The sequence below is a fragment of the Cervus canadensis genome, chromosome 26 (assembly GCF_019320065.1).
Source record: "Cervus canadensis isolate Bull #8, Minnesota chromosome 26, ASM1932006v1, whole genome shotgun sequence".
Taxonomy (NCBI): Eukaryota; Metazoa; Chordata; class Mammalia; order Artiodactyla; family Cervidae; genus Cervus; species Cervus canadensis.
Window position 1 is genome coordinate 20512713 of NC_057411.1, and position 12657 is coordinate 20525369.

Consider the following 12657-nt stretch of genomic DNA (forward strand, 5'->3'; position numbering starts at 1 on the left):
TTTAAACTGAAAAATTATGCTTTAGCAACCAGAAAGCCTTCTGTGATATAACTAAATTTCTGAAAATACTCATATTTCCTTCATTGTTAAAACTTATTTATCTACAAATGTTCTGGCTCACTAGACTTTGTCTACTGTTGATTTTTCTCTCTTGTGTTGCTGCAGACCCTCTCAGAGACATTTTTATTTCTCTTTGCCTACTCTGACTCACAGCATATTCCACTCCAAGTCAAGCAAGTGTGTGTGTGTGTGCACACACATGCACTTAGTTGTGTCTGACTCTTTGTGACCTCATGGACTGCAGCCCACCAGGCTCCTCTGTCCATGACATTTTCCAGGCAAGAATACTGGAGTGAGTTGACATTTTCTACTCCGGGAGATCTTCCCAACCGGGAGATAGAAGCTGCATCTTTTGCGTCATCTGCATTGGCAGGTGGATTTTTCACCACTGCACCACCTAGAAAGCTAAGCATTAAACACTGAGAAGTACAGCAGTATCTCTTCACATGGACCCACAAAATACTAACTGACAAGATGTGAGGTTCTGGTGGAAGCACTTAGAGAGAGCTTCATCCCTATAGGTCTCGTCAAGTATAAATGCAGAAGCCTTAAGTATAGGGAGAAAAATAAAAAGCCACTCCAGTCCTCCAAACATGAGAGGCTGCATGAATCTTAATCCCCAAGTGGGCCTCTCCATGGGTTCCTTAGCTCCTGGCTTACTTATCCTAGTTACTGTTCTGTTTAGGTGTGAACTGGAAAAAAACCAGAGAAGTTGTCATGGATGCCACTACCCAGAAGTTACATTTTATAGAATTCTCTACCCTAGCTTCTTACATTAGGTAAGATCAGCTCCTTACTACTGAGCAAAGTGTGAGAGGATTACAAGATTTATAAATGGACAATAAAGAAACTCTGTGGCATGTGATGATTTACCATGAAATTAATGAAACAAAATATGAAGTTTTACATTACCTGACAATCCAAATAATATTTCCCTCACTTGAGAAAAAATTAAATTATATTTAGAAACAGAGATTTTATAATAATATGAAAATATTAAGGGAAAAATAATCTTACCTAATTTGTGATGCATTTTGCTCTCTGGTGTTGAATTAGATATTTCTCCTCTTGAATCATCTGTAAATTGCAAAAGAAATATCATGAGCAATGGCTCCTAATTTCATGTTGAGTTCAAGTAGATACTAGGTCAACTTCAGAATAAATATTAAAAAAAAAAAATTCAACCCAACAATACATTTTACTACTCCCTTTGCTTTCCACTGCTGAGGATAAAAGGCTAATGAAACCAGTATAACATGTCTACAGGTTTTGTTACAATGAATATATCTTAAGAGGATAATGGTTACAAGTAACAAAAACAACAGGTTTTAAATTGCTTGTGGACTTCAAGTGAAATAAGCCACTGGATGCATAAAAATGCCGGGTGTGATTACGAACAAATGCTGACTTAATAATGCAACCTACGATTCTTAAAGTTCTAAAACAGTGCAAGTGTACTGAATTTAGTTGGCAGGGTGACAATTAGTGTGGCAAACAGCATCTAAACATAGCAGTCATTAATTCTTTTCCTTTATCAACAGGCAAAGTTTAACTTCTTCTTGAAACTCCACTGGCCTCAGTGAGTTGGTTGACTAATGAATGCAGCAGAAGTGACATTCCGGGGCTTTGAAGGCTAATTCCTCAGGAGACATTCAGGTTCCACCTGGATCGCTTAGAACTTCAGTGTGGAAAAAGACAGTCACCATTATGAAGACTGACTATCCCAAGACTGCCGTGCTGTGAGGAAACCCAAAACAACCATGTGGAAAGGCCATGCGGAGGAAAAGAGATGCTTGGCCAACCCTCAGTTATTTCAGCCATCCCAGCTGAATATCAAATATATAAGTAAATAAGCCACTGTGGACTTCCAGCCCAGTTGATCTTTTCAAATGACTCCAGCCCCAGTGGCTTGCATCTAACTATAAATGCATGAAAGAGCCAAAATGAGAATGGCCCACCTAAGTCACCCCACAGAACTACGAGAGATAAATCGTTAAACTAAGGCACTAAAATTTGTATAGTAAGTTATGCAGCAATCTGAAACTATAACACTGAACATACAACCTGAGATTTTTAATACAATTTTTATATAGCATACATTTCCTGAAAAGCAGGTCTAAGCTTTCACTTTATTCCCAGGTAAAGAATAGAAGGCTTCTTTTTGGGGATCATGAAAATGTTCTAATATTTACTGTTTTTTTGCCTTTTTTTTTTTTTTTGCATGTGTGCTCAGTCATGACCACCTTTTACAACCCTATGGACTTTAGCCCATCAGGATCCTCTGTCCATGGGATTTCCCAGGCAAGAATACTGGAATGGGTTTCCATTTCCTTCTCTAGGGGAAATTCGTGACCCAGAGATCGAACTCGAATTTCCTGCATCTCCTACATCCACAGGCAGATTCTTTACCACTGAGCCATCGGGGGAGTCCAAATCTACTGTGGTGAGTTATAAATGACTGAATTATATACACTGTAAATGGATTAACTGTATGGTATGTGAAGTATATCTTTTAATAAGGGAGCCTTATCTTAATAAAGCCACAAGGGAAGCCCTATCTTAATAAAGCTATTATCAAAAAGAAAAAAGAAAAATCCAGTCTCCCATGTAATTCCCATTAGAACAAGTAGAGAGCCAGTAATTCTCGGTAATTTCCTAAAGCAGTTTGCCTTAGAGGCAGCTATTGGGGCCAAAAAAGGAGCAAAGCAAATGAGCAAAATATACTGAAGATAATGGGAGTCAGGCTTCTCGGTATCTTTGAGAAAGGGTTTATTAAAACGGAAAAGGAAAAGTCAAGCGTGTTGGACTGGAGTTGGAGGTACTGATGAGCATGCGTGTGATACAGACACACCTCAGAGATACTGAGAGTGTGCTTCCAGTGCGCACAGGCTTAGTCACTCAGTCCTGTCCGACTCTGTGTGACCCCAGGGACTGTAGCCCATCAGGCTCCTCTGTCCATGGGATTCTCCAGGCAAGAGTACTGGAGTGGGTTGCCATTTCCTTCTCCAGGGGATCTTTCCGACAAAGGGATTGGACCCTCATCTCTCGCATCTTCTACATTGGCATGCAGTTCTTTACCACTGAGCCACTGCAATAAAACAAACTTGGCAATAAAGCAAGTCACATGAATTTTCTGTTTCCCAATACATTATGTTTACACTATTTTTCCCCCAATATTTGTTTCCCAATACACTATATTTGTTTCCCAATACATTATGTTTACACTATAATGTAGTCTGTTAAGTCTGTAAAAGTGTTATGTCTAAAAAAAAAACAACGCATTTTAAATACCTTATTGCTAAAAAATGCTAACCATCATCCTGAGTCCTCTGTAGGTCAGAACTTTTTACAACAGTAACAAAGACCACTGATCATGGATCACCACAGGAATAATGAAATATCACATGAATTATCAAAACATTACACAGACACTAAGTGAGCAAACGCCACTGGAAAAACGGTGCCAATAGGCTTGTGTGATATGGAGCTGCTATAAAACCTCAGCTTGTAAACAACGCAAACCTGTGAAGCACAATGAAACAAAGAGCAGTAGAGCCAGGACTGCCTGAATAAACACAGAAATAGATATAGATGCTATGTATGTACAGTGTACACAGATGCGTGTGTGTATCTATTGCCTGTCTCAGTCCACTGAGAGCCTAGAAGCAGTAATATCCCAGGAACAATGAGCACACCTAGTACCCAAATCTAAGTTTCTAAATGTCATCCCTCTACCAGGTTCCTTTGGCAAAATAACTGATTCCAGAGTAGAGACAGGGAAAACAGTCTGGAACATCTTATGCTAAAAAACAAAAGCATTAAAAAAAAAAGATAAAACCATGACAAAAGATCACAAGGACCAGCTGAAAGGATGCTTCCTCCTAGCCAAATCTGGCACAATTTGAGTACCAGAACAAATGATAAAGATTACAACCCACTGAATAAAATAGGAACCTAGCAATAGTCTGTAATAATATAAATAAATGAATAATGAATAAATAAATGTTTAACATGCAAACTAAATAACAGAGAAAGAATTAGGAAAATATAAAATAGTAATTTGGTACCATCATTAGTGAATTCAGGTGAGATTTTCAAAAGATATGAATACTGGTGTAGAAATTTGAAAAGGACAAGTTATTAAAGTAGTGTCACAATATCATTCCACAAAATACTTACAAATTACCAAAGAGAAAAACCTTATCTGAGTGGAGAAACCTGGAAGACAGTATCTTAAACAGGTGATGAAGATTAAAATCATCAGTAGAAGATGGGTCAGCACTGCTGCTGCTGCTAAGACACTTCAGTCGTGTCCGACTCTGTGCGACCCCATAGACGACAGCCTACCAGGCTCGCCCGTCCCTGGGATTCTCCAGGCAAGAACACTGGAGTGGGCTGCCATTTCCTTCTCCAATGCATGAAACTGAAAAGTGAAAGTGAAGTTGCTCAGTCATGTCCGACTCTTCGTGACGCCATGGACTGCAGCCCACCAGGCTCCTCCATCCATGGGATTTTCCAAGCAAGAGTACTCCAGTGGGTTGCCATTGCCTTCTCTGGGGTCATCACTATATACCTCCTAACATGATGCACAAAAGCATCATTTCTGTAGCATTTCTGTCAAATATGCATGGCTCACATCTGATCATGAAGGAGTATTAGAGAGACTCAGGTTGAAGGTCATGCTAAAGAATGAAAAGCCTGTACTCTGTAAAAAGCGTCAAGGTCAGGAAAGAAGAAGCCTAAAGAACTATCCCTTAAGGAAACCAAAGGGACATGAAATCTAAACAACCCATGATCCTAGAATGGATCCTTAACCAGAGAGAAAAAGGAATACTGATTGAACTCCTGATGAAATCTACATGGACTCAATGAAGGAAGACTAGTGTCATATTAACGGTGACTTCCTGACTTGGATCACTGAAGAGTGATTATGTTCTTGTCTTGTATCATGTCTGCACACTCATACATAAAAATATGTATGTGACTTGCTCCCAAACAGTCCAGAAAAAGACTAATAGACATATATAAACATTTATGTAGAGGTGACAGAGAGGAAGATGAAACAAATATTATAAAATGTTGACAACTGTGGAATCTGGATGAAGAGGATATGGTATTTGAGTAGATCTGAAATTATTTCCCAAAAAAGTATAAGAGAAAAAGAAAAAAAAGAGAGAGACAATTCCAAAATTTCAAAGACTGACAAAGTCTAATAAGCATGAAAATGAAAGAAACAGGTTATCTACAAAGGAAAAAAGAAGGCTGGTTTAAAGTATCTACTCATAAGAATTAGTTATCATGAGGGAAAAAGAGCAATAGCCAAATAGCTTAAAGGAAAAAAGATTGACTCAAGACTTTCACTATTTGACTAGTTGTTGATTGTATTAAAAAAAGAAAATTTCTGAGTGCTTGCTTGCTAGCATATGTGAGACTGTCTACCAACTTTACAAAGTAACAAAGCATATCTATTAAACATTTATTAGAGGAAAAAAATACTAACAGAAAAAAAGTTAAGTAAAAGGAAGAATGAAAATATAAGAAACAACAAACCAAAAGAAAGTAGGGAATCACAATGTTAATATTAAACAAAAAACAAAAAGACTACAAAGTAAAAAACATGATCAAGAAGGCAAATTTGAGCAAAACAAGTACATTCCATATGCAAATTTATATACTCAGTAATAGCACTGAATGTACATAGCAATGACTGCAGGAAATACCAGAGACAGACAGACCATTGCAAAGGAACGATTTTAACTCTGGCAGTCCTTAGTAGACCTCACAAATGGTAAGGATACAAAGAATTAGAATAATATAAAACATAGAATGTCCATATTTAAGATCCTGTTGTTTTCCGCCCTAATCTGCCCCTTCTCTAGTGGTCTCCAAATCGAGAAATGATGTCATTTTTTCAGGGGTCCAGGCCCAAAAATTTTAAATTTTTGTCCTCGACACCTCACTTTCTTTTACCCCCTACGTCCCATCCATCAGGAAATCACGTTGACTCTACCACCAAAACAACCTAAAATCCTAATTCTGCTCTCTCCACCTTTCACTGCTACCACCCTAGTCCAAGTTACCACCTCACTCAGGAATTACAAGTCTCACGAACTGGTCTTCCTGCTTTCAACTTTACACCTGACTCCTTGAACTCATTAGTCCACCTATTAGTCCAACTCATGTAGTCTACAGCAGCCACAATGATTGTTTATAGGTTAGTCATGTCTCTCCTCTGCTCAAAATCCTCCAATGGCTTCCCATACCGCGTCGTAAAGCCCAAAACCTTATAAGTAGTCTTTAACATTGTAGAAGATCTTTCATTCTTGTTCCCTCTGTGACATCATCTCCTACTACTCTCTCCTTTCGTTCTCTTCCACCTCCCCCTCCTTCCCAGCCTCCTTGGTGTTTTTCAATCAGAACTGAGTCTTCACCACATCAAAACCTTTGCCCTCATCTTCTATCTGCATGGAGCACTATTTCCCCATTCAGTTCAGTTCAGTCGCTCAGTCGTGTCCGACTCTGCGACCCCATGAATCGCAGCATGCCAGGCCTCCCTGTCCATCACCAACTCCCAGAGTTTACTCAAACTCATGCCCATTGAGTCGGTGATGCCAGCCATCTCATCCTGTCATCCCCTTCTCCTCCTGCCCCCAATCCCTCCCAGCATCAGGGTCTTTTCCAATGAGTCAACTCTTCTCATCAGGTGGCCAAAGTATTGGAGTTTCAGCTTCAGCATCAGTCCTTCCAATGAACACCCAGGACTGATCTCCTTTAGGATGGACTGGTTCGATCTCCTTGCAGTCCAAGGGACTCTTAAGAGTCTTCTCCAACACCATAGTTCAAAAGCATCAATTTTTCGGCACTCGGCTTCCCTCACAGTCCAACTCTCACATCCATACATGACCATTGGAAAAACCATAACCTTAACCAGATGGACCTTTGTTGGCAAAGTAATGTCTCCACTTTTTAATATGCTATCTAGGTTGGTCATAACTTTCCATCCAAGAAGTAAGCGTCTTTTAATTTCATGGCTGCAATCACCATCTGCAGTGATTTAGGAGCTGAAAAAAATAAAGTCTGACACTGTTTCCACTGTCTCCCCATCTATTTGCCATGAAGTGATGGGACCAGATGCCATGATTTTAGTTTTCTGAATGTTGAGCTTTAAGCTAACTTTTTCACTCTCCTCTTCCACTTTCATCAAGAGGCTTTTTAGTTCCTCTTCACTTTCTGCCATAAGGGTGGTGTCATCTGCTTATGTGAGGTTATTGATGCTTCTCCCGGCAATCTTGATTCCTGCTTGTGCTTCTTCCAGCCCAGCGTTTCTCATGATGTACTCTGCATGTAAGTTAAATAAGCAGGGTGACAACATACAGCCTTGACGTACTCCTTTTCCTATTTGGAACCGGTCTGTTGTTCCATGTCCAGTTCTAATTATTGCTTCCTGACCTGCATACAGGTTTCTCAAGAGGCAGGTCAGGTGGTCTGGTATTCCCAAGCTTCATAATTTGATTTCTCACCTCTCTCATATCTCTGCTCAAATTATCACTTCTTCAGTAAGACTTTTTCTGCCCATCTACCTAAAAATCTAACTCCTATTTTCTACCCCAAAAATCTGTACTTTATTTTCTTACTCTCAATATCCCAACGAACCACAAATTTGGCTATTTTATCCCTATAGAAGAATGTAAAGTATTCCATAATATTCCATAAATATATAAGAATTTCAAATATTTAATATTCAAAGTATACTAAAATATATATTCACTTGCATTAATAATGAGTGTATATACATATTTTAATCCATATCTGTACACAAAAAGGGTCTTCCCAGGTGGCGCTAGTGGTAAAGAACCTTCCTGCCAATTCAGGAGACCTAACAGATGAGGGTTCAATCCCTGGGTTGGGAAGATACCCTGGGAGAGGGCATGGCAACCCACTCCAGTATTCTTGCCTGGAGAATCCACAGACAGAGAAGCCTAGTGGGCTACAGTCCAAAGAGTCACAAAGAGACACAACTGAAAAGACTTAGCACACATGCATGTACACAAAAAGTAGTATTATCTTTTTTAAGCATCCACAGAAGAATTATGAAATTCTTCCATGAAGTTATGTGTTCTAAGTATATTCAAAGAATTAATAATACATGCCAAAGTTATCTAGAACAATGAATCAAAACTAGAAACTATAAACAAAAAAACAAAGTACAACTTCTCAGGATAATAGTGAACACTGCATATTTAACATATACCAGTATTAAAACTAAGCAGAGGACTTCCCTGGTGACCCAGTGGTTCAGAATCTGCATTCCTAGGCAGGGGATGCAGGTTCAAGCACTGGTCAGAGATCTAAGATCCCACATACTGTGAAGCAACAAGCCTGCACACCCCAACTATTGAGCCCGTGGGCCACAACTAGAGATCATGTGCCACAACAAAAGATCGCCAATGACTCAATGAAGATCCCACACGCCGCAACTAAGACTCGACAAAGCCAAATAAAATAATATATTAAAAAAAGAAACTAAGCAAAGAATGTATATTCATCTTTGTATCAATTCATATGATGAGAATTGATACCACCATTTTATAAATAAGGAAGCTGAAGCTAAGAACAATTAAAAACCTTACTCAAGATAACATAGCTAAGTGGTAAAGCTAGACTCACTTCCAGGTTCCTGACTATGGAGACCATGATCTTGATTAATGTACTCTTTTAAAAAACATTTGGGTCAAAGAAAAATCACCACTGAAATTTAGAATATACAATAGTAAAAACACTCTATTTAAAAAAAAAAAATTTAACTAAAACTATACTCCAGAAAATTCAAACTCTTTACCAAATAAAAAGTAGAAAAATAAATATAAAAAGCATTCCACTTAGTAGAGAAAAATAATAAAAGTAAATCTAAACAGAGGGAGAAAAAACTATTCAAAAGGAAAAAGAATTAGTGAATTAGGAAAGAAAAAAATGTATAAAAGATCATATGTCAAGCACATTCCTTAGGGGCATAAAAATTATACAACTCTCTATAAAGAGGCATTTTTAAAACTTCAACATTTAGCTTCAGTAATCATCAATACATGGCGAATCTTGCTTCATTTATACTCTTATCAGCCTGACATTTTAAAATACTGGAGTAGGCACCTTAAATGCCAATTATATTATTATGTCCTACTTCAAAGAAAGGACTGTCACTCATCTTACTCCTTCTCTTTATCTTTCCCTTCCTCCCTCTCGCACCCAGTTGTAAGGTCTTACAAATCTCTAACCATAAAATAAGGCTCTTAAGGGTAGGCACTCAATACATTTATGCCATAAAAATGTCAATGGTGATAATTTAAATGAAACATAGCACAGGGACTTCCCTGGTGGTTGGTGGCTAAGAGTCCGGCTTAAAATGCAAGGGGCCCAGCTTCAATCCCTGGTCAGGGAACTAGATCCCACACGCTGCAACTAAGTGTTCACATGCTGCAACTAAGACCCGGTTCAGCCAAATAAATAAATAAAACAAAAGATATTAAAAAAGCATACCTTACTCCAATTTCCATAATGCTATAAAAATCAAGACAGTAGAAAATAAATCATAACTTACTCAAATTTTCCTGAACTACATTATCATCCACATCTGAATTATTCTTTCCAGACGTTAAATAATTCTTGAGCCGAAAAGGTCCACTTAAGAAAAAAAGGAAACCACAAAATTTGTGCTTTTGTAATATATCTATTTAACATATCTATCTTTACGGTCATTTTTCTCCTAAAACTGCCAAAGATTTTTTTCTTATAAAACCAGTAATTATGTTATAGGACATTAATTCATACTTGATTCATAAAAAGAAAGTCTAAAAATTTACAATTTAATTTTTGATTTAAACACATTTGATTTAAACACAATACCACTGAATTTTACAACCTTTAAACTAACTCATGAGTCAGAGTTACACATTTAAGTTAACTCAATAACACACTCTGATAAAAATCAGGTCAGTAGAAATAAATCAGCTTATCTTAATTTTTTAAAAAACTACCAGCAAAAACAAGTAATTTAAAATTGTTCAGAGATGACTTGGTTTATCCCAGTCCTAGATCCTCGTCCATCCTGAGCCCAGGACAGGCCTAGTAGTCAAGGGCCCTCAAACAGTAAAGAAATCTTAGTTATCCCTTTAAAGTCTGAAAATCTGCTATAATTTACCATTCCTTCATTTTGAAAAAGGGTTTATGACTTCAGATATTATGAGAGTAGGGTAATTTGGTTTACTTGCTGAGTATGCTCTCTTTAAACATACACCCACAAATTCTTAGATAACGCTTCTTTCAAAAGGTACAGCCCAATTCTAACTCCCTTCTGAGTATGATATAGACTGAGTGACTTGTTTCTAAACAGAATAAAATCCAAGACTTCAAAGACTAGGTCATTAAAAGACTATGACCTCTGTCAGAGTCACACTTTGACTCGGATCATCTGCTTTGTGGGAAGCCAGCTGCCTTACTGAATACCCCAGTGGAGACAGCCACATGACAAAGAAACTCTGGCCTCCAGCTAATAACCTGTGAGCAAGCCGCTTGATAAGTGCATCCTCTATGCTCTAACCAGGACCGCCAACTAGACAGATATCTTGATTGCTATACCTCATAAGAATCCCTGAGCCAGAACTAGCCCGCTAAGTCACTCTCAGATTTCTACCACAGAAACTATGAAACAATGTTTGCCAGGCACTAACAAAATTAAAATGAACCTTTGGGAGTAATTTGTTACAGTCAGTGGGTAACAAATACAGTGAGTAAATCCTATTATCCTTAGGACACATGCATACCTTCCTTCCAAAACTGAAGTCTCAGGCTCTCCAGAATCCAAGTTAGACTTTGTTGGTGTCGTGCATGTATATCCACTCATTTGAGACTTTCGATGAACATTTTGTGCAGCCATACTATCTTGGTTCTCTGAGTTTCCTGTATCTCTATGAAAATGAAAAGTCTGTAATTGTTCACATTTCTTCAAAAATTAGTTCTTCCAGAAACATAACACAGGTGGGTAGACAATACAATACTGACAAATATCAGATAATCTTGTTCAGGTCCTAAAACTTAACAACTAGTCCAGGAAGGAAATCTGATTTTAGAATCTACTGAAAGTTTTAATTTAAAAAATTCTGATAAAAGAAATGATAGAGAACTGACCTAACTAAAATAGAAGTGACTAACTGGGAGTAATTACCTACAGGCAGCTTATGATGTAGGAAAGTGAAAGTTGCTCAGGGGTGTCCAACTCTTTGCAAACCCAAGTCCATGGAATTCTCCAGGCCAGAATACTGGAGTGGGAAGCCTTTTCCTTCTCCAGGGAATCCTCCCAACCCAGGGGTCAAAACCTGGTCTCCCGCACTGCAGGCGGATTCTTCACCAGTTGAGCCACAAGGGAAGCCCAAGAATACTGAAGTGGGCAGCCTATCCCTTCTCCAGAGGATCTTCCCAAGCCAGGAATGGAACTGGGGTCTCCTGCACTGCAGGTGAATTCTTTACCAACTGAGCCATCAGGGAGTTAACCTATCACAGTTTTTGTTGAAAATCCTTAAAGAACTGAAATTTGTTTTCTTTGATATCTCTACCCAGCCTCCTGACAAACAGTACTGTTCAGAGGAACACAGGCTCACCTCTTTGGTAGCTGCCAACTAGTTAAGCTTACTGCAAATATATGCAAACAAGATACATTATTCCAAGATGGTATAATTCTCTTCTCTCACATCTCCCTTACAAATCCCATGTTTTGTTTCTTGACTCAGTCTACCAGCTTATTCTTATCATTTGTGGGGATAAAACTGCAACATAACTAAAGAGCATGCAAACTTCTAAGTATTCTTTGATAATTTATTTCTGGAGTTTCTAGTCTCCCTCTAGGTCCTATCATCAGTCAAAACAAAACAAAAGGATTGTTAGAGAATACTATAAACAACTGTATACCAACAAATTAGATAACCAGAGTGGAATGGACAAATTCCTAGAAACACAAAAATTGCCAACACTGATTCAAGAAAAAAATAATCAATTTCAAAAGACTTAATTAGAGAATAAATCAGTAGAAAGAAAATTGCCCAGATGATTTCACCACTGAATTCTACCACCATTCAAAGACTTAACAGGACTTCTTCACAAACTCTTCCAAAAAATAGAAAAGCACTTCCCAACTCAGTTTATGAAGTCAGTGTTATTCAGATACCAAAACTGCACAAAGACATCACAAGAAAACTACAGACCAAAAGAAAACAAAACCCCTCAACAAAATACCAGCAACATAAAAACAGAATTATGTATCATGATCAAATAGGATTTAAACCAGAGATACATGTTTGGTTTAAGCCAAAAACCAATTAATGTAGTACGTTTTATCAATAATAAAAAAAAAAGTATCACATGGCCACCTCAGTATACAGATGCCCAAAAAAAAGCATTTGACAAAACACATTTTTTCACTATAAAAAACACTCAACAAACTAGGAATAAAAAGGAACTTCCTCAATCTGATAAAAGGACATTTACAAAAACCCCACAGCTAATAACATATTGAATAGTGAAAGACTGGATGCATTCCTGCTAAGATTA

At 37.9% G+C, this 12657-nt stretch overlaps 1 protein-coding gene across 3 annotated transcripts in view; it reads right to left on the bottom strand.

Annotated features, from left to right (window-relative positions):
• CENPC (centromere protein C) overlaps positions 1 to 12657 on the bottom strand; it is a 69881-nt gene that overhangs the window by 2766 nt on the left and 54458 nt on the right. For 2 of the 3 annotated variants that reach the window (XM_043447958.1, XM_043447956.1), the window contains exons 11-13: positions 10878 to 11021; positions 9656 to 9738; positions 1078 to 1137 (exon numbers count right to left, since the gene is read on the bottom strand). In XM_043447958.1, the coding sequence (XP_043303893.1) occupies positions 1078 to 1137; positions 9656 to 9738; positions 10878 to 11021 (287 nt within the window). The remainder of the gene's footprint in view (positions 1 to 1077; positions 1138 to 9655; positions 9739 to 10877; positions 11022 to 12657) is intronic. The other variant, XR_006265657.1, reaches the window with a different exon arrangement.